This window comes from Trichomycterus rosablanca, chromosome 4 (genome assembly GCF_030014385.1).
Source record: "Trichomycterus rosablanca isolate fTriRos1 chromosome 4, fTriRos1.hap1, whole genome shotgun sequence".
Lineage (NCBI taxonomy): Eukaryota > Metazoa > Chordata > Actinopteri > Siluriformes > Trichomycteridae > Trichomycterus > Trichomycterus rosablanca.
Genome location: NC_085991.1, coordinates 32,895,150 through 32,917,583, shown reverse-complemented (window position 1 = coordinate 32,917,583; position 22,434 = coordinate 32,895,150). Strand labels below are relative to the sequence as shown.

Here is a 22,434-nt window from a genome sequence, read left to right as displayed (position 1 = left end):
CTGAAATAAACATGAACAAAATGTAAAACACAGGCCTCATACATAAACACAAAACAACTTTATTAAATTACCACACACAACAGACCCTAACCAGTCTGCAACAACGAGATAGTCAGAGCAATGCTCACTTTGCAGTTGGAGTTCTTTGGCCTTGTTTACCAGAGACACAATCTCTCTCGTCTGATTGGCTGCAGCCTTGAAGCGACCAAGCCCTGTGGGCCTCCCGTCCACTCTTAACTTACGTTGAGGTACTGCTTTGGCCAGGAGCTGATCCAAATACTGAGCCAGATCATCTGTGTCTGATCAATACACATAAAAGATAACACAGATACAAAGATAAGTGTAAAAATAAGTGTAAATATAACAATAAAATTTAAGTTTAGGTTAATTTCACAAAGCAAAACATTTAGCACTTTTTAAAACTTGCATTTCAAGTAACATTTCTTTTACACAAACCCTAATTAATAGGTGCACATTAAAGGACATAATCACTCCTCCTCTGGGAAATGTTAATAATAAGACATGACCATAGTCACAATCATGGTCAGATTTGTATGAATTTGACTAGAATTTTACATTTTTAAATCTCCTTTCTCAATAGTCTCAAGTCGTTTAAAAGACAAACTTAATTATCTTAACATCCTAATAGTCTTAATTATCCTGACAAAATTCTTCCTTGTTGGGAAGAAGCAGTGAAATCTTGAGCTCTTGTCAGTGCCAATGCAATAGGGGTTAAAATCAGACCTTAACCGGGCCCCTCGGGAACATCAATTTTCATTCACTTCACAGACCCTTCTAGTGTTTCCCTGGCAGTGTGCTTTGGGTCACTGCTTTGCTAAAAGCGTTTCAAGCTTTCTGGCACAAGGAAGTAGGTTTTCATCCAAGATATCTCTGGACCAGACTAACAAGAACTGTTCTAAGAAACCCAATGACTGCATGGTGTTACTTGGCAGCTGTACCATGTTAAATTTATACCAAATATGCCATTTCAAATTTAAGCTAGAGGTTCAACATGAGATCCATCCAACAACATGACTTTCTGAAACTTTGTTAGGGGGTCTTCCAAGTGACATTTTATATTTTTAAATAAAGGTTCCTTCTTATCAGCTGCCAGGGTTTGGTTTTCACACAGAGCTGGATTACTTACAGAGAGCCACACAAAGCTCCATGTGACTCCCCCCACTCGCGCAGGCACCCAAACCAGTCCAAGAGATATCCCGCCTACCACAGCAGCAGTGGGGAGAGACCCTGTCCGACCTTGTAATCTGTTTTGACTTCATTTTGAGGTGTTTTGTGAAACGATAGACCTCACAAAGAAATGGGCTACGTATCCTCATATAGTCATTTTAAAAAGTTGAGCCACAGATGTTCTACACAGGTGTCGGCTATTAACAAATTAATGAATTGTTTTCTAGATAAACTGGAAAAGTACTATACTATCAGCCATAACATTTAAACCACCTCCTTGTTTCTACACACTGTCCATTGTATCAGCTCCACTTACCATGTAAAAGCACTTTGTAGTTCTACAATTACTGACTGTAGTCCATCTGTTTCTCTGTATGCTTTGTTAGCCCCCTCTCATGCTGTTCTTCAATGGTCAGGACTCTCCCTGGACTGTTGGTATGAGTGGATAAGACACAGCAATGATGATGGAGTATTTAAACACCTCACTGTCACTGCTGGACTGAGAATAGTCCACCAACCAAAAATACATCCAGCCAAAAGCACCCTGTGAGCAGCGTCCTGTGACCACGGATGAAGGTCTAGAACAGACCTGGGCATTGTACGGCCCGCGGGCCACATCCGGCCCGCGAGACATCCCCAACCGGCCCGCGTGTGAGGTTCGTGGCAATTAAAAATGAGATGTAAATAAATGTACATCAAACATGCAATATAATAGGATTGATTTTGAGGAGAGCGCTGTGTCTTTAAATATCCGCAAGTTTCGATTTGCGTATGCGCGTGTGTGCGCGCGAGTGTATCAGCTTCACTGTAATGCGAACAGAACTGAGTGTGATTGACGGTGGAGTTTTTAACAAGACACGAACTTCTGAATTGTTTATTTACTAAAGTCAGATGTAACGCTGGTTAAGGATCAGAATTTAGGCTCTAAATCGCTGTTGCGGTACTAAACAGAAATACAAGCATATGAACGATGCGGAGCGTCACACCTGAAGCTTCTCTAACTAAACTGCAAAAGCAATAAAGACTGTTTTATAAAGTTTAACACGTCCAGAACTGAAGCAGTCCAGGACCAGCTCAGTGATTTTAAAAATAATATTAAACAATAACAAAGGACTGAAAAACAAATGAGGTAATTAGACTCAAAACAAAATAGTGTAAAGTTTAAAAACCTGCACATTTTGTTCACATTTGTTTTTGCATTTGTTTGTTTAAATAGTGAAATAATGTTGATGTTTTTACTCTGCATACTTCTAATTTTCTAAATGTAACATCAAAACATTAACAGCTTATTAGAACTGTACAATTCACTGCTTTTCATAAAGAGTGGACAGTTGTAGCCTAGTGGTTAAGGTACTGGACTAGTAATCAGAAGGCTGCTGGTTCAAGCCCCACCACTGCCAGGTTGCTGCTGTTGGGCCCTTGAGCAAGTTCCATAACCCTTAATTGCTCAGACTGTATACTGTAACTATTGTAAATCGCTTTGGATAAATGCGTCTGATAAATGCTGAAAATGTAATGTAATTGTAAATAAAAAGATAAAATGAATATTGAGCAGAATTAAGTTCACCTTATTGGTCCGGCCCTCCACAACAGTCCGAGTTTCTTATGTGGCCCCTTGGAAAATTTAATTGGCCACCCCTGGTCTAGAAGATGACCAACTCAAACAGCAGCAATAGATGAGCGATCGTCTCTGACTTTACATCTACAAGGTGGACCAACTAGGTAGGAGTGTCTAATAGAGAGGACAGTGAGTGGACCCAGTATTTAAAAACTCCAGCAGCGCTGCTGTGTCTGATCCACTCATACCAGCACAACACACACTAACACACCACCACCATGTCAGTGTCACTGCAGAGCTGAGAATGATCCACCACCTAAATAATACCTGCTCTGTGGGGGTCCTGTGGGGGTTCTGACCATTGAAGAACAGCATGAAGGGGCTAACAAAGCATGCAGAGAAACAGATGGACTACAGTCAGTAATTGTAGAACTACAAAGTGCTTCTATATGGTAAGTGGAGCTGATAAAATGGACAGTGAGTGTAGAAACAAGGAGGTGGTTTTAATGTTATGGCTGATCAGTGTATTTAAAATGGACTATCAAAGACAGAACATTTAAAATCTCTTTAGGGGCTAAATACCTTTCCCATCTAATATTTTATTGCTTGGATGTAAGCAAATATTTATCTAAAATCTTAGTCTCATTATGAACAATATGAAGAATATTTCTCTCTTACCATCATCAAAGTTAAGATCACGCACAGCGCCTTCATTACTGTACTCATCATCCTCTTCATCCCAGCTCATGCTACTGGCACGTCCCTTACCACAATCCAAAAAACTCAAATGAGCAAAACAGGATGTGGTCAGGAATTCTGATAGCTTTCCTGTCTGTATCCTAAATAAAGAAAACACAAATTAAATATCTGCTACAAAGACAATAAAAATCTGTTAATCAGATGCGTCACATTCATGCTTATACCGTGCTCCTCCATAGTAACCATCTTGGAGTTTCTTTAGTGTGGCCAGCACTGCAGGATTCAGGTCTGTGTGATCCTCAGCTGCAAAACAGTCACCTCAGATATTTAAAAACTTGTACAACATTTTTTGCATTTTCCCCCAATTTAGTCGTACCCAGTTACCCAATTTCATTACATTTTCTCTACTGATGTTGACCTCCACTCCTGACTAACACATGCCCCCTCCAACAAGTGTGCAGTAGCCAACTGCATCTTTTCATTTTGGATCAGATTCGCCCACAGAGAGTCACGCACTGATCTCCATTATCCCTTGTCTCTGTGCAGGCACCATCAATCAGCCAGCAGTGGTCATAATTGCATTAGTAATAGGAATCTCTCTGGCACCCTCCCTACGAATCAGCCAATCATTGTTTGTGTAGGCGGCCAGCCTGCCGGTAGCAGAGCTTAGATGCAAACTCACAGGTTCGAGATGTCAGCTCTGGTGTGCTAGCGTCTTTTACCTCAAAAACTTTTATAACATTTAATTGAAAGTCTCTGGGAGTTTGTCCTAAGTGGTGCTTTTGTCTTGCACATCACATCCATCAGGCCCTCCACACACTCAAGTAAAATACTTAATTTCGCAGCAGCTTTCAAGTGAGAAAAGTGTTTGCGTCTGAGGTTGCTAGGAGCTTACTGGTTTTACTCTTTGGGTAAAAAGGAGGCATTCCTGTCTTTCCAATCAATCAGGCATCTTTAAGCAAATGTGTATGGAAGAGCCCACCTAATGACATTAAACGGGCCACAACTTATGAAGAAGAAATGGTAGCTGGCTTAATGTGTGCTAGCCTCACACTCCCACATATTAGCTGTTGTGTGATGGGGGGCTTAGCCTGTGGGAGCAATTATGCATGTCATGTTGTCAGAATAAATTTCCTGCCACCTAAGTATAAAAGAGGTAGGGGCACCTAGTCAGCACAGTGGTTAATTGCACTAGCCCACCACTTTAACCAGCCAAGTGGCCACATAGACCACTGACTGTGTCTGGGGGAGGGAGTCAAATGGGTTAATTTGAGAGATGGTTAATTCAAAGTTGGCAGTGAGTGACTTTTCGTGTGCTGTACTGCTCTCTGAGGCAGGTAAAAAGAAGCAGTTGGCGACTGTGATTGTTGAATGGGGTGCATGATTGCCTAGTGCTCTCCTCGCCCTAAATGCAGCTTTGAAAAGAAATTCAGCTGTACGGTAGTGTGATTTATACTTCAGTACCACTTACTGAGCATGGTCTGGGAGACTGGGAATGTAACAGTGGGCCGGCCAATCATTCTCCAGCGAGAGGACAGGTAGGACAAGTCAGCACGTAACATCTCCACAATCATCCTGCTATCAAGAGCCAAGTAGAATTCTTGATGATCTATGAACTAGCAGAAGAATAAACATGAAAATAAGAAAACGCTATAAAATACAGAATATCAATATTTGATAGCATTTCAACAGGTTTATAGAAAATAAATACACTACAGGGCAAAAGTATTGGGACTCCCCTTCTAATGATTGAATTCATGTGTTTCAACCACAATTGCTAACAGGTGTAATAAATCAATTATATAAAAAATTATATTTAAACTTTGCAGCAACTGTTTAGGAAAAGTCATTTACAGTTCCTGAATTACTGTCATCTGTGCACAAAGTGAGGTCTATAAAGGTTTTCTATGAAGAAAAGCTTGGTTTAAAGAAAGTCCAGTGGCCTGCACAGAGCCATGACCTCAGCTTTGAAATAAACTGGAACATCAATTGAGGCCTTCTTGACCAACATCAGCATCCAGTTATACAAATCCTCTTTTGACTACATGGGCACAATTTGCCTCAGAGTCTTGTGAGAAGCCTTCTCAGAACAGTGGCTGTTGTGGCAGCTGACAAGATCACATACAATCCCTCTATTTTAATACCATTTGTTTTTGAAATGAGATGTCCAACAAGCTCATGGTCAGGTGTCCGAATAATTTTGGCCATATAATGTATGTAATAAGTAACATTTGTTGTTTTCTGTTTCCCAATAAATATATTACCTGAGGTGTAAAGGTAAATATTGTGTTGCGGATTATATACAGCTTAGAGGTTCCCAAAACACCAATCCTGCGACACGGCCTGCCAGTCAGCCCCAGCCTCTGGTTGCGTCCTTTAAAAAAGTAACATGATATAAAAAAATATGTTTCATCAATGTGAACATGGAATCTTATATGGTGGTCTAATATTTTATGGTGGTCTAATTCAATTTCATTTCAATTTTATCAAACTTTATCCTGGTCAGGATCACAGCAGGTTCAGTTTTACTGGGAAGAAAGGGCCCAAGGGAGATATACCCTGAACAGGGTGCCAAACCATCGCAGGTCTTTGGCTACCCCCCTACCATCCTCTAGACACCTGGCTTGCAAAAAACACCACTGAGGTTTAAACCCAGATCTTAGCAGTACTGGGCTACTGTAATAGACCTGTAATAAAATATTATTGATAGTAAATGGCACCTACCTAGCCTGGCGTAAATGTGGCTAAGTACTCTAGAAGGCTGCACCCTGATGGGGTGGATATCTGCCACAGTTTCCACATCTATTCCATTTTTCAACAGCAATGCCTTGATCTCATCATTCTCAGCCAGAATGCACACTGCCCAAAACAAACAACCAAACATTTGAGATATCATAAAACATCACAATTTATTTACTACGTTAAAACAAAAGGACAATATAGGTTACCTTGGACAACCACATCAGGTTTGGGGATGGTGGAGAAACGACGGTTCAGTGGGTCTATTTCTCCGGGGGCCAAGAAGCCCTGAATTTTATTTTACAGGATAAAATGTTTAATCTTAGACAGACATAAACACTATCTGCTTTTTAAAATACTACCCAAGAGAAAGAAAGTATGTTTCTCAAAGTCTATTAAAGACATGCATACTATAACGTAACTGAACTTTTACCTCTGCCAGCAGGTTTCCCAAGACGTAAAGTGACTGGCCCCACTTCAGAGGGCATTTGCCCATAGGGATCCTCTCCACAGAGTGAGGGTTGACATACTCTTCATCCACCTAAAGGAAGATTGTTTAACTCCAAATCACTTTTAACTGAACCTCATGTAAACATTTTACTAATTTCTTTTCTACTATTCAAACTGTTCCACACAAATCTATCTTACCCGATCAGGAGGGACACTGTAGAGTTCAGGCAACAGGCGTATACCATCCTTCTGTTTGATTAATATACCATCCAGTGCCTCTCTGTACTCCTGCACCTGAGTACCCATTCCAACGTACATTAATCACTTAACAAAGAAAAACGATTATCACGCAGCTCTAGTCACTACTGATCAATGCTGCATCTGAAGAACTCTCCTAAACCATAGGCTTTATCCCAAACTGCATACTATTGTACTATCTAGTATTACTGGGGTAAACCCACGTCCACGTCCTGACACCTTACTGTAGTAAACACAATGCAGAGATGACCACAAACACTACTAAATCCAACTACTGCTAAGTACTTTTTATTATATGATTACTTCTCTTTTGTAATTTTTTATCTATAGTTTAGTAGTAACAATAATAATTTTGGAATCACTGGGCACACTGCAATAACACACCACAGACACGATGTCAATCAATCGCGGGACCTCGGCTAACCTGCCAACAACCCTCCACCCCACCAACATAGCCAATCATGTCTGTATGTAAACGTTCGGCCAACATAATAATTTACTCTTAACAGTTATTACATCTTTTAGACAACATATAACATGACTTACAGTATAATATGTTTTTTACAATGACTTAAAAACTAGTGTTTTTACCTGCTCAGGGCTGTTTATGAAGATGCCATCAAGAATGAGGTAGGTCCAGAAAAGAGGCCACTCACATTCAATGTTCTCAAACAGCTTCAGCTCAGCAGACTCATAGTACAGCCTATTGGGATCCTAGTGAGAGGACACAGAAAGGGTATGTGGAGGTATGGGGAAGACACTGAAGGCTGGGAAACATTGAACTTAGAACATTGTTTGCAATTCCCCTGCTAATAATAATGTACTACAATTTGTCACCATCAGCTAATTATCAAGCCTTTAATGAGCTGATTAAGATTAGAAGTAGGAAGTTTCCAGCATTGTAATTGGGACTTGAAGTAAAAGTAAAACATTAAAGAACTCTTCATTTCTGTGGACTAAACAATGACTTTTTAAATTTGATTTAATTTTCATGTTTTACCACCACTTTATCTATTTAAGCCTTACATTGGGTCCAGTTTCCCTGGAATCACTGGGCACAATGCAGTAACACACCCTAGACAGGACACCAGTCCATTGCAGAAGCTCAGCCATTCCCCCCAGGCCAATTATGTCTGTGCAAACACCTGGCCAACCGATAGCACAGCTCCGCAGTGGTGAGCTTAATTTACCAGTTCACCGAATAAGTGGCTAAAACTATACTTATTAAACACAATCTATGTAATGATGATGAGTACTCATTAGTAACTTTTTTTTTTTACCTCTTTAGGTGTTTTATGGCCATCTCTAAGAAACCGACAGCAGCCATATCGCCCCTACAGGAGATAAAGAGCAAAGTGCTAAGAGGAAAGGAACAGCAAATTCAAATCCATTAAACACATGATAAAGGCAAATTTAAGTAAACTACAGCTCAACCTGCAGCTTGGAAATAATTTCCTCCTTGGTGATGTTGACTAGTTCCATGTCCTCTACAGCAAAAGCTGGGTATGAGATAATGGCAAGAACACCTGCATCTACTTCCTTTGACGTGGACGCTCTGGGCAGCATGGAGTTAAGAATAGACTAAACACAAAGAAAATGTAGGATTTTAAACCAGATTATAGGGAGTCATGACTAATCATTTCTACAAAACATAGTTTAATAGGACAATTTTTTCCTAAATGTATTTATGTGTTTGTGCTACCATGTGGAAGCAACATGATATGTTTTGACAAGTGAAAGTAAAAAAAATAATAAACCATATTTATTAAGGCACAACAGTAAAACAGACATAATTTGGCTTCATTAAATATACCTGACAATGCTGGATATCGTCTGGTAAGGCATGGACCACTGAGCTGGGCCCTCCTTTAGCTCCAAACAAATTTAAATCATCCAGTGCCTCTAACGCTGCCTGTGGCCACAAAGACTGGGGTTAGAGTTTGTGAAAAAAATACAAAGGTAAAATTCACTGCACACATTTAAAAGTGCTGGTCACTGACAGAGTGTCATTGTGATCATTTTTTACAACAGTACAGCAACTGTTTCACTGCGTGTTTATCTTAAATTGTTGCAGTGAGACAATATGAATAAAAGAAACAGCCACAGTTTAGTGCTGCTGGCTGGAGTTCATGGGCAGCAGGCTGAAAGGACACTGGCATTGTGACCAGAGTAAGCATGTAGAAAGTATATTAGGTCAAGCACATTAGCAACAATGGCATATGGGTTTTCATATCCATAAGGCAATCTGTCATGGAAAAACTCCACTGCATTCTCAGCTGCTCGGGTCAGAAATGAAAAGTGTGTATATGCCTGTGTGTGTGCACCTGTCTGTCCAGTGTAAATCATTGAAGCACAGGAGAATATTGGAAACGGAAAACCAGACAGACTAATTAAGTAAGAATAAATTTGATGTACAGCATTTTCTTTATGTCATTGTTTAAATGTGAGTGTGGTTATTATTTATTTGCACAATTAATTTTTATGATTTTAGTTAATCTTTTGAATTCGAAATTACTACACGCCCCCTCGAATGTCCAATCTGAGTGTGCTTCCTAATACCTGCCAGTGCGGATTCCCCACACATGTGGCTGTTTCCTTTCTTGGTTCACCATATCTTGTATGGAGAACCAAACTAGGCTCCATGTGACTCCTGGACAACAAATGTAGGCCACAATTTAGGCAACAAGACACATGATAAAAGCACCACTCGTGTAAGCGTACTTATTTCAGTACAAATGTAAAATGTCTTTTTAAAAGACATTCCCACATTTTTGTTTACTAGATAAAACTAACCATGAAAGGTTAAAGTTTAAAAAACACAATACATGGCTAGGATATGATTAAAATTAATGCATTTATATACAGGGGTTGGACAAAATAACTGAAACACCTGTCATTTTAGTGTGGTAGGTTTCATGGCTAAATTGGACCAGTCTGGTGGCCAATCTTCATTAATTGCACATTGCACCAGTAAGAGCAGAGTGTGAAGGTTCAATTAGCAGGGTAAGAGCACAGTTTTGCTCAAAATATTGCAATGCACACAACATTATGGGTGACATACCAGAGTTCAAAAGAGGACAAATTGTTGGTGCACGTCTTGCTGGCGCATCTGTGACCAAGACAGCAAGTCTTTGTGATGTATCAAGAGCCACGGTATCCAGGGTAATGTCAGCATACCACCAAGAAGGACAAACCACATCCAACAGGATTAACTGTGGACGCAAGAGGAAGCTGTCTGAAAGGGATGTTCGGGTGCTAACCCGGATTGTATCCAAAAAACATAAAACCACGACCGAACCATTCTGGAGGACCATGTGCATCCAATGGCGGTGCCGTGTATCAGGATGACAATGCACCAATACACACAGCAAGACTGGTGAAAGATTGGTTTGATGAACATGAAAGTGAAGTTGAACATCTCCCATGGCCTGCACAGTCACCAGATCTAAATATTATTGAGCCACTTTGGGGTGTTTTGGAGAAGCGAGTCAGGAAACGTTTTCCTCCACCAGCATCACGTAGTGACCTGGCCACTATCCTGCAAGAAGAATGGCTTAAAATCCCTCTGACCACTGTGCAGGACTTGTATATGTCATTTCCAAGATGAATTGACGCTGTATTGGCCGCAAAAGGAGGCCCTACACCATACTAATAAATTATTGTGGTCTAAAACCAGGTGTTTCAGTTATTTTGTCCAACCCCTGTATATCGATATCAATGTGCATTAGGGAAGCAGACCTACCTTGGCCATGCCAATAGAGCTGGCATTGAGCTCAGGAATGCCTTGATTAGTCTTGTCACCTCGCTCCCACATCCCAAAGTCCTGAAAATCAGAAAACAATCATACAAACAAAACCACTATAACAGCAATATTGCTAATGTGGAATTTCTCATCTACACTCATGCATATCAGCCAGGAGACTTACCGCCACTTTGTATGCAGCTTCGATGTAAAACATCAGATTCTGGATAACATCCACTTCATCCTGAGTGTACACAATGTGCAAACCTAAAAACGCCCAAAATTAAGTATATGAATGAATGACATACATGAGTAAAACATGCCAAACTCCAAGATAGGAATTACAGTTTAGCCTTGTTCCTGGGATCCTGGTGCTGAATGATCCCAACACTAGACTTCTGCATCCCCATGCCATGCCATAACAATTACAATTATTAAAGGAAAATAAAAAAAGCAAGCATTTACTACTCAATTTTATCCTAATGTTCCTAGCACCAATTCCCAGTAATTATTATTGTATGAGCAGCCTATCAAATAATGGCTACAAACCCGAGAAATGTAAAGACAAACACAAGCTTTTACCAATACACATAAAGCCAGTCAGGCCTAATTTAGGAAACATTGTTCATACAGATAAACATTCCAAATGATAGACTATGCTTTCTGGTATAGTTGTTGCATTGATGTGGCTCAAACTAGCCAGACATAGTAGTTTTATAAAGAATAATAATTCAAGAATGTTATTACAACAGTTCATACTGTGCAAACCTATCACGTAATTAATTAAATCATTGTTAGCTGTGTTAAAATCTCAGTTTTGGTTTCATACATCAATCTTATTCTAATTACTTCTTGCAAAAGGCTACTGTCAATCACATACTCATCTTATTTCACTCACTCACATCTATGGGCATAAAATGTAATCAATCCACCTATAAGCTTGTTTTTGTGACACTGGTCTCCTTACAGTCACTGACTAGAGGCATGGTTTAAACACATGTCACCAGAACCTTGACGCTGAGTAAAAACACTGTTTTTGATTTTGTTTAGACATGGCTTCATTGGGGCCTGAATATCTTAAACAAAAGTATACACATAAGTATAATGCAAGGATGGCAGGTGAGTATGTCTGACAGTGTTGTAGTAGATACCCGCTCATATTTGTCCAGCATACCTGAGGCAGTCATCTGTGCAAGAAAAAGCATGAAAAGCGAGGTGGCATCCATCTGTAGGTGTCCCCACTCTGCATCACCTACCACTGTGGCACAGGTATGAGTGTTGTATTTGGCATGGAGGCAGTCCATGGTGGCCTTGCTGTATTTAAACTTTTCTACTTTGTCCAGCTGAGGAGCAGAAGTAAAAGTCAACCATGTACACTGGGTAAACATTGGATATGACAAACCCACAATATTTATTAATTTATTTATTAGGATTTTAACATCATTTTTTACACTTTGGTTACATTCATGACAGAAATGGTAGTTACTGGTTACACAAGATTCATCAGTTCACAAGTTTAATGTCAAACACAGTCATGGACAATTTTGTATCTCCAATTCACCTCACTTGCATGTCTTTGGACTGTGGGAGGAAACCAAGGCTTCAAAAGGAAACCCACACAGACACGGGGAGAACATGCAAACTCCACACAGAAAGGACCCAGACCGCCTCAACCGAGGGTTTTGAACCCAGGACCAGCTGTGAGACAACAGTGCTACCCACTGAGCCCCAAACCCACATTAACATTTAGCAATGTACATTTGTTATATGTGAGTAGGCAATTCTAGAAAGTACAATTCTGTAGTGAAGACATGAAATAACATGCTTATTTAAAAACAAATGAGGTGGGAAATGTCATCTCCTGGACTTTGGTGTTTGGTGTCATTAAATGGTTCTTAATGTCACTGAAGTGTGGTGTGATAGGAAAGCAGAGGGAGTGCTGGAATACCTGTCGCATAATGCACTGAAGTAAGCCTCTCATGAGCTTCACAACACTCTATTAAAACAGAGGAAAATCATTAGAATGAAAATTACTTTTTTGATAAACATCTTTAATAATAACTGATACCTATATACTAACCCCATGTATTAAAGATTAAACACGCCTACTAAAAGACAGCTTTTTTATTAATGTTTTAAACAAATCAAAAACATGTTAAAATTACTTTCTTTGAGATTTAGCTGTCTCTTAACCAGTTTTGTTCAATGATTCCCTGCAATGCATTGCCACTTTTAAAGGTGCTTCCACTGCTTATGGCCACAGTTTGGTTTATTTACCTTCCCACAATTAGGTGATTTAGTCAGGTGTGTATAAACATTAGACTGGTTGCAAATATCTCTATAACAACACATAGAACACAGTCAACTTTGACCTTTTCACTGCCTCCTAATTTAGGACAGGCCAGGCAAGCCCCAGCTATTTTCACACACAGTGCCATATGTCTTCAAATCCAGTTACACTAAACGAGTAAACAATAATGACACTGTACTTACAGTACTGTGAAAACGTATTTGCCACTCATCCAATTTCTTCTATTTTTCCTCATTTGTTGCATTTCAGTGTTTTAGATAATTTAACTAATTTTAATATGACAACACATGTCAACAAAATGCAGCTTTTCCATTTATTAAAGGCAACGATTTATTCAAAACTTTTATTACCGACATAAAAAATTAATTGTGCCCTAAACCTAATAACTGATTGTGCCACCCTTGGCAGTTACAACTGCAATCAAACATTTGTGATTGTCTTTTACAGTATGGAGGAATTGCCTTTAAACTGCCTTTACTTCTTAATTAAGAATGTACATTCAAGTAACCACATGTATTCTCATTTTTTTTTCTTTAATTGATTTCTGACAGGTAATACTTTAAAGGAAAATCACATGTAAACCAATTAACATGTTATGCCACTGACTCTACCTGTTCCAGCTCAAAGGCTTTGGCCTTGTCCTCATCGCGATCAGCATTCTTCCTGTAGGCTAAACTCAGAGCCCACACTGAGATGATGCTGTAGACGTTATCCCTAACCCAGGCATCTGGCTGCTCTGTACTCGCTGGGAGAAGACCAGTCACTGGGTCCTACAAATAAAATATATTTTTTAAAGGAATTATTAAATAAATATGAACAATTAATTTAAATTGAGGATTCACTGATCTAAGTATCAGTTTTATTGCAGATAATGGAACTGATTTGTCATATTTTGGTTTTCTTTGGTTTTATTTTACACATTTTATGCCATAAACACACATGATGTTGACAAGTACAGATTTGGACCATATGATGTCATGAAACGTACTGCTATCGCACCTACGCTGTTTTTCATAAATTAACAAAAGAAGCCAAATCAGTTGTATGACAAAGTTATGGCATCCCTGGTCAAATTACACATTTCACCCTTTAAAGTAAAAAGAAGCAAAAAATTGCAAAATAAAAATGCAAAAAGATACAATATTTATCATGATTGTAGATAATTGGTGATAATAGGAGGATCCATCAGAGACTCAGTCTGTACAAGCAATGGTAAGTCATGTGGCAGACTTTGTGGGAGACTTATCAATCAGTTAAAAAATACGTAATTTAAGTCTTATCAGCAAAAGGTGCAAAAACCAACATCTTTCATGTCCTCAGTACATACAACATGAGTGTCTTGCATATGTGTAAAGGAGGTGTATATTGGGATTTTAGAGACACATGCTGCCATCAAGGCAATGTCTTTTCCTGGAAAGGCCATGGTTATTTTATTAAGACAATGCCAGCTTGCCTGCAGATCAGACCTGTCTCCTTTTGAAAATTTACGGCATATTATGAAGAGGAGAATCAGACAGGAAAGGCTACAAAATGTTGAGCAGCTGAAGTCTCAAATCAAACAAGAACAAAGAAAAATTCCACTTGCAAAACTGCAACAATTAGTGTCTTCAGTTCCCGAACCATTAAAAACTCATTGATAAGAAAGTGCTAAACATGCCTCTGTCCCAACTGTTTTTAAGTATGTTGCAGGTGTCAAATTCTACATGTTCATATTTACAAAAACAATGAAGTTGAACCGTGAAAACATTGAAAATTTAAAATCTTTTTCTTCTACTTTTTCCATTTAAATACAAAGTTAAATACAAAGTTAAATACAAATTTAAGAGAATTAACAAATCCCAGAATGTTCTTTTTACTGCATTTTACACAAGATCACAACTCTTGAATGGAAATGGGGTTTGTATGTAATTTAGCTAAGGGTGGTCAAACCTTTGCATAAAGCTGTATTTAATTATTTAATAAAATTGAGAAAACTGGATCGGTGAATTCATAATTTAATTATTAATGAAAAGAAACATGGATGTATACTTAAAACATACTATTTAAAAAATAAAAGTTAGACTTGTTTTCTAGCTTGAATTACACGTGAGCAATTCTATGAACAGAAATGTACCTTATATTAGAGAATATACCTTGTACTGCCTGAAATACAGACTTACTACTCAGCTAACTGCATCACTGCTAACACCGAGAGTATGGTTTCAAATGTAGATCTCTTGGGTATTCTCTGTAATGGCTTTTAGTGAATTCTGCCATACGACACTGCATAGCCTGCACAGAGTTCCAAAACTAAAGATGCACTGTCATGCTCACATTTTAATTCTTGTTTTAATTTTTAATGGAGAATTACAATTAAATAAACTGAACAGTGCTATAGCATCTTTGAGTGAAACAGTTTATTTACACCAGCCAGCCATTTACACTGGAAGCAGCCAGAAGAGGTCATTTATTTATATTGCAACAAGATACTTAGTCATTAGAAAAGGTTCCATCTAACACCCTAAAGATTTTTCTATTTAGGCTGTCCTTCCAGGAAGCCACAGAAAAACTTCAACACCCTTATAAAAAGAAGCATCAACAATTCTTATCAGAACAATTTTTAACGTTTAAATCCCATATTCAGAAAAGTTTAGACACTTTCTAAAATGCAATGAAACTAAAAACTGTAATTTATTAAATCATTTTCTGTTATCTAATCTATTAAAACATATAGAAAACATTTTCAGCGTTTTTACTGCTAACTAATTGCATTTTGTAAATATAAAAAAACAATACAATGTGATGCCTGCAACACACTCAAAAAATTGTGACAGAGGCAAAATAACACTAGGGTTATACTAAAGTTATACAAGTTATACTGTTCTGAAAGGTTTCACAATTAGCAGTTAAACTAGTATGGCGCAGCATGAAGAAGAGAATCAGACAATGGCGACTAAAATGGGCTAAAATTCCACTTTAAAAACTGCAACAATTTATCTAAGTATAATTAAAAGAAAAGGTGATGTTATCCAATGGTAAACATGCATCTGTCCTAGCATATTTGCAGAAATCCATTTTTTAAATGTGTTTATTTATAACAAATAGTTTGTCATTAAAAACATATTTGTCCTTTGGTCTGTTCAAGTAAACAAACAAATTACAGACTTCCGTCTTCCGACTTCTTTACTGTATTTTTAAAAGTTGTTCCAACTCTTCTTTTCTAATTGTTCTAAATGCTTGCAACACACTCAAAATAAGTTGGGACAGAGACATGTTTATCAATGTGTTGCATAACCATAATTGTTGCAGTTTTGCAAATAGACTTTTTGCCCATTCTTGCTTGACACAAGACATCTCATAAACAGTCTGTGGTCACTGCTGTGTGATTCTCTTCTACATAGAGCACCATATGTTTTTAATAACAGATAGATCTGGACTGCAGACAGGCCAGAAAGGCATATGCACTCTGTGTCTACAAAACCATGCTGTTGTAGTGTGTGCAAAATGAGGTCTGAATGAGTATGTTTAAACATATGCAATTCACTCATGATATGTATGTGTATATACAGTATATACAGTATATATATATATATATATATATATATATATATATATATATATATATATATATATATATATACTGTATATATATATACATATAACAGAACTCAATCAACAGAACTGAACAGGCCTGTTCAAATTGATGACCTATTCGTGTTGACATGTTGTTTCTGTGCTTTTTGGTCAAAAGTGGCATGCATTATGGAGTCTGGTTATCCATAAAGTCACATTATGTATTATATATATATATATATATATATATATATATATATATATATATATATATATATATATACATATAATACATATTATATATATTATATATACAAATTATATATTATATATATATATATATATATATATATATATATATATATATATATATATATATATATATATATATATATATATATATATATATATATATATACAGGGGCTGGACAAAATAACTGAAACACCTGTCATTTTAGTGTGGGAGGTTTCATGGCTAAATTGGACCAGTCTGGTGGCCAATCTTCATTAATTGCACATTGCACCAGTAAGAGCAGAGTGTGAAGGTTCAATTAGCAGGGTAAGAGCACAGTTTTGCTCAAAATATTGCAATGCACACAACATTATGGGTGACATACCAGAGTTCAAAAGAGGACAAATTGTTGGTGCACGTCTTGCTGGCGCATCTGTGACCAAGACAGCAAGTCTTTGTGATGTATCAAGAGCCACGGTATCCAGGGTAATGTCAGCATACCACCAAGAAGGACAAACCACATCCAACAGGATTAACTGTGGACGCAAGAGGAAGCTGTCTGAAAGGGATGTTCGGGTGCTAACCCGGATTGTATCCAAAAAACATAAAACCACGGCTGCCCAAATCACGGCAGAATTAAATGTGCACCTCAACTCTCCTGTTTCCACCAGAACCGTCCGTCGGGAGCTCCACAGGGTCAATATACACGGCCGGGCTGCTATAGCCAAACCTTTGGTCACTCGTGCCAATGCCAAACATCGGTTTCAATGGTGCAAGGAGCGCAAATCTTGGGCTGTGGACAATGTGAAACATGTATTGTTCTCTGATGAGTCCACCTTTACTGTTTTCCCCACATCCGGGAGAGTTACGGTGTGGAGAAGCCCCAAAGAAGCGTACCACCCAGACTGTTGCATGCCCAGAGTGAAGCATGGGGATGGATCAGTGATGGTTTGGGCTGCCATATCATGGCATTCCCTTGGCCCAATACTTGTGCTAGATGGGCGCGTCACTGCCAAGGACTACCGAACCATTCTGGAGGACCATGTGCATCCAATGGCGGTGCCGTGTATCAGGATGACAATGCACCAATACACACAGCAAGACTGGTGAAAGATTGGTTTGATGAACATGAAAGTGAAGTTGAACATCTCCCATGGCCTGCACAGTCACCAGATCTAAATATTATTGAGCCACTTTGGGGTGTTTTGGAGAAGCGAGTCAGGAAATGTTTTCCTCCACCAGCATCACGTAGTGACCTGGCCACTATCCTGCAAGAAGAATGGCTTAAAATCCCTCTGACCACTGTGCAGGACTTGTATATGTCATTTCCAAGACGAATTGACGCTGTATTGGCCGCAAAAGGAGGCCCTACACCATACTAATAAATTATTGTGGTCTAAAACCAGGTGTTTCAGTTATTTTGTCTAACCCCTGTATATATAATACATAATGTGACTTTATGGATAACCAGACTCCATAATGCATGCCACTCTTGACCAAAAAGCACAGAAACAACATGTCAACACGAATAGGTCATCAATTTGAACAGGCCTGTTCAGTTCTGTTGGTCTATGGACTAACAAATTTAGGAACTGGAAAAAACTGGAACAAAAAACTGGAACTGTCTGCCCATATAAATCAGCGGTTTGTCTGGTACAGGTAAGATAAGGCCTATGACCAGAAGAATACTATCCCCAAATTTAAGCATGGAGGTACTGTAGGTCAGTGATGATGTTTTTCTTTCACAGGGACTGCCAATCTTGACCTTGTGACTGGCATCATGGATTCACAGAAATCATTTTGAGGATGAATGCAATGAATTTCGTGGTGAAATTTAATTTAGGTTACCACTGAACTACCCAACAAGGCAATAAGTTTAGGAATTCAGTTCTGGAATGTCATGGAGTGGTCTTCTCAGTCTTCTGCAGATTTAAATCCCATAGAAAAGCTTAGGTGAGATTTAAAAAAGTAATTGGAGCACGAAAGCCATCAAACCTCAATAAACTGGAAGCTTTTGTACGAGAAAAATAGGCAAAGATCAAATTTTACGTTTAAGGTACCTACTAAATTTTCTGTTTAAGGTAAACTGAATATGATCTAATGTTTACATATAGTATTAAACATAAACTGCGAGGATACAAAGCACTACAGTATCAGTATGACACGTTTATGATTCTACATAGACTATCAGCTGTTAATCCACGTGTGTACATTCAGTATGCCAGTGAACTTGAGTAATGTTCAGGCTATGTACAGAAACGAGACAGCAAGACTGATATCCAAAATCAAGTGTCAAACATTTTAGCACATAAAACACATAATAAAGCAGTTTAATACAGTTTGTGCACTTACTTGATGGCAAAGAATAGTTTGTTGAACTATCCGTGCATAATTATCGAGTTTAACTCCAGAGTTACTGCGACTCCTCATTTTCGCTGTTTCACTGCGCTGCTTTTACACACCTAGTTCCACCGACATTGTTTTGTGAACTTCACAAACTTGCAAACTTTAATTCTGTAAGTTCTGCAGAAAATAAAACACTGAAGTGAAACTTCAGACATGCGTGTCCAGTAATATCAAGCTGTCAAATGGATACTTTAACTCTTCTACATTCTCCCAGCCTCTTCCGTCTGACTGGGCTGAGTTACCGACCACAGTTTATAAACAAACACGCTAACTTTACTGTAAACAAGAACAATACGGTGCACGATAAAGCACAATATTAACATTACATTTAACAAGAAAAGATCCAAATTTACAGAAAAATGTCGACCTACCTTTGGGTTGTAATAAAAACACGCAGGCTTGTATTTTGATAGGTATATTTTAATTTGTAGTTAAAAAGTATGGAGTATGTAAAAGTCAATAGCACAATAAAGGTCATAAACCAGAACAAAATGTGGTTTTGCTACTATTAAATCAGTAATTTTTCAGTAGTTTTTGTCAGCACATTATTCCGGCATTGTAATTTTTTTCACGAACTAGTTGTGAATTGGGGTATAAAGAATGTTAAGTTTAGTTTTAGTCCCAGAGCCTTAGCAATGGCTGTTCAACATGTTACAGGCTGGTAAATCTTGATTAAACTTTGGGGTAAACTTTTTCTAATAAACATTAATAAAAACAAACTAAAACTAGAAACCCCATTTTTTTGAAAATTTACACATACACAAGTCACCATGCCAGGGACAGATGCAACACCATACATTTACATTTTCAGCAATTAGCAGACGCCTTTATCCAAAACGACTTACATTACAGTTACAGTATGGTCTAAGCAATTAAGGGTTAAGGACCTTGTTCAAAGGCCCAACAACAGCAACCTGGCAGTGGTGAGGCTTGAACCAGCAACCTTCTGATTACTAGTCCGGTACTTTAACCACTAGGCTACTTCTTGCCATGACAGATGTTGGATTTTGTTTCTTAGACTAACTATCTGTATGGTCAAATTTTGTATTTGGCACAGAGAACTAAACATCAATTTTTTCCTAATAACAACCTGGTTTCTGATCACACACATTTCCACTGTCTTTTAGATGATTTTGAGCCAGATAACTCGATGGCATTTCTGCATATAACTGATATATGGCTTGCATTTTTGATGCAGTGGAGCACTGTGTTGTGTGACAATGGTTTACACAAGTACCCCCAAGCCCATGTGGCTATATTTATCACAGTAGCATAACGGTTTCTGTAAAGGCACACAAATTGAAAAGTGGTTTTCAGTTTTGCCCTAAACAGTACTTGGCTATGTATTTGCATTCTTTCACTGAGAAATATTCTGTTTCAACTGACCCTCTGACAACGTGGAAAGCCACAACCAATCTTTGTTTGCACTGAGCCTTTCATTGATCCTCTATTTATATCCCACCATGACCCTCAACCAATTTACCTGCTTATTGTGAAATGTTTCGAAACGATATAACTTTTCACTATTTTGCCTATGTCAAAATCTGTTAATATTTACAAAACAAAATTAAGTTGATCTGCCATGAAAAATCATTTATTTGTCATTTGTTTGTAATGTATATGAAAATTAACAAATCACAAATTTTTTATAAAAATTTACAAAATGTTTGTTTGGCCTACATTCATTCAATTACAAAACATAATATGGTAACTACTTAGCTCTAGGGTCCTGGGCTGCTAGTAAATATCAAAATAACTACTGTTGTATATCTATTAAAATAAAAATAACATTAACATTAGCTTTATGTATTATATAATTAGTAAAATATTTATTTTTAATCAATCCACTGACCTTCACTGTAACCTACCTTTTAACAACTACCCTGTAACAACGTTGTTTGTTTTGTTGTTTTGTTGCTGGTATCCACTAAGTGGCAGCAATCACTCAGGCAAGTGTTATAGCAGAATTCAGCCTTAGACTCAGTTCAACAGGATTTAACTGTATAACATTCACTCTTAATTACTTTATTTATTCAGTAATTATAATATATAAAACGTATGGAAATTGATACAGAAAAAATACAGAAAAAAATCAAGCATTATGTCATGGCTGCAAGGACCAGATACCAAAATTTCAATTTGAAGAAATCGACCTGTTAATGTACTGTAGACACAGAGAGCACTGCTTTTGGTTGCAGAGGAAAAATCACTACATGATAGTACAATACATTTTATCTGTGTATGTTTGGGATTTAATTATACTATTATTATCTACATATTATTATTATTATTATTATTATTATTATTATTATTATTATACTAATTTCTACCTATATCTGATATTATATTTTTATGTAATATGTATCCCTTATATATAATATATATATATATATATATATATATTGTATATACTTTACTTACTTAATATTTGAATTAGTTTTTCTTCTTTTGCTTGTTTTACTACTGGAGGCCGATAATTTCCCCCTAAATAAAGTATCTATCTATCTATTTATGTACTGGTACATTTTATGTACTGGTACATTTATGTACATTTATGTACACTTGTGTACATTGGGTGCGTATGGGATGAACAGGAGGAGGAGTATAGGACCCTGGTGGATGACTTTGTTGCTTGGTGCCGGTTGAACCATCTACAGATAAATTCATCGAAAACTGAAGAGATGGCGGTGGACTTTCGTAGATCTGGGCATCCCTTGCAGCCGTTCTCTATTGAGGAGTCTAATGTGGAGTTAGTAAGGACCTACAGGTACCTTGGGCTGCAGCTGGACGATAAATTGGACTGGTCTGAAAGCACGGACAATATATACAAAAAGACACAAAGACAGCTTTATTTCCTGAGAAGGCTGGGGTCCTTCAGCATAGGTAGGACACTCCTGCAGATGTTTTATCAATCTGTGGTTGCTAGCACTCTCTTTTATAGTGTGGTGTGCTGGGGAGGCAGCATTAAGAAGAGGGATGCAACACGGCTGGATAAACTGGTCAGGAAAGCTGGAAAGGTGGTCGGAATAGAGTTGGAATCACTTGTAACTGTAACAGAGAAAAGGACTCTGAACAAAGTGCTTTCCATCATGGACAATCAAAACCATCCACTGAACACAACCTTTCTGCGACAGAGAAGTGTGTTTAGTGGCAGACTACTGTCACAGAGCTGCTCTACAGACAGACTCAGGAAATCCTTTGTTCCCAGAGCCATTAGGCTCTTTAACTCTTTGCAGGGGGGCGGGGAGGAACTGAGGAATGAATGTAACAGAATTGTGGCACATGTACAATAATCTATG

General features: G+C 38.0%; 1 protein-coding gene across 3 annotated transcripts in view; it reads right to left on the bottom strand.

The window, feature by feature from the left end:
* Positions 1-19,367, bottom strand: part of phka1a (phosphorylase kinase, alpha 1a (muscle)) — a 29,791-nt gene extending 10,424 nt beyond the window's left edge. For all 3 annotated transcript variants that reach the window (XM_062994197.1, XM_062994198.1, XM_062994199.1), the window contains exons 1-19: positions 19,082-19,367; positions 13,557-13,715; positions 12,583-12,630; positions 11,809-11,977; positions 10,819-10,901; positions 10,635-10,715; positions 8,706-8,804; positions 8,327-8,473; positions 8,173-8,226; positions 7,484-7,606; positions 6,833-6,928; positions 6,618-6,725; positions 6,394-6,472; positions 6,170-6,304; positions 5,710-5,819; positions 4,917-5,061; positions 3,670-3,748; positions 3,425-3,585; positions 129-299 (exon numbers count right to left, since the gene is read on the bottom strand). In XM_062994197.1, coding sequence (XP_062850267.1) covers positions 129-299; positions 3,425-3,585; positions 3,670-3,748; positions 4,917-5,061; positions 5,710-5,819; positions 6,170-6,304; positions 6,394-6,472; positions 6,618-6,725; positions 6,833-6,928; positions 7,484-7,606; positions 8,173-8,226; positions 8,327-8,473; positions 8,706-8,804; positions 10,635-10,715; positions 10,819-10,901; positions 11,809-11,977; positions 12,583-12,630; positions 13,557-13,715; positions 19,082-19,159 — 2,125 coding nt within the window. In that variant the 5' untranslated portion in view covers positions 19,160-19,367. The remainder of the gene's footprint in view (positions 1-128; positions 300-3,424; positions 3,586-3,669; positions 3,749-4,916; positions 5,062-5,709; positions 5,820-6,169; positions 6,305-6,393; positions 6,473-6,617; positions 6,726-6,832; positions 6,929-7,483; positions 7,607-8,172; positions 8,227-8,326; positions 8,474-8,705; positions 8,805-10,634; positions 10,716-10,818; positions 10,902-11,808; positions 11,978-12,582; positions 12,631-13,556; positions 13,716-19,081) is intronic.
* Positions 19,368-22,434: the final 3,067 nt, after the last annotated feature.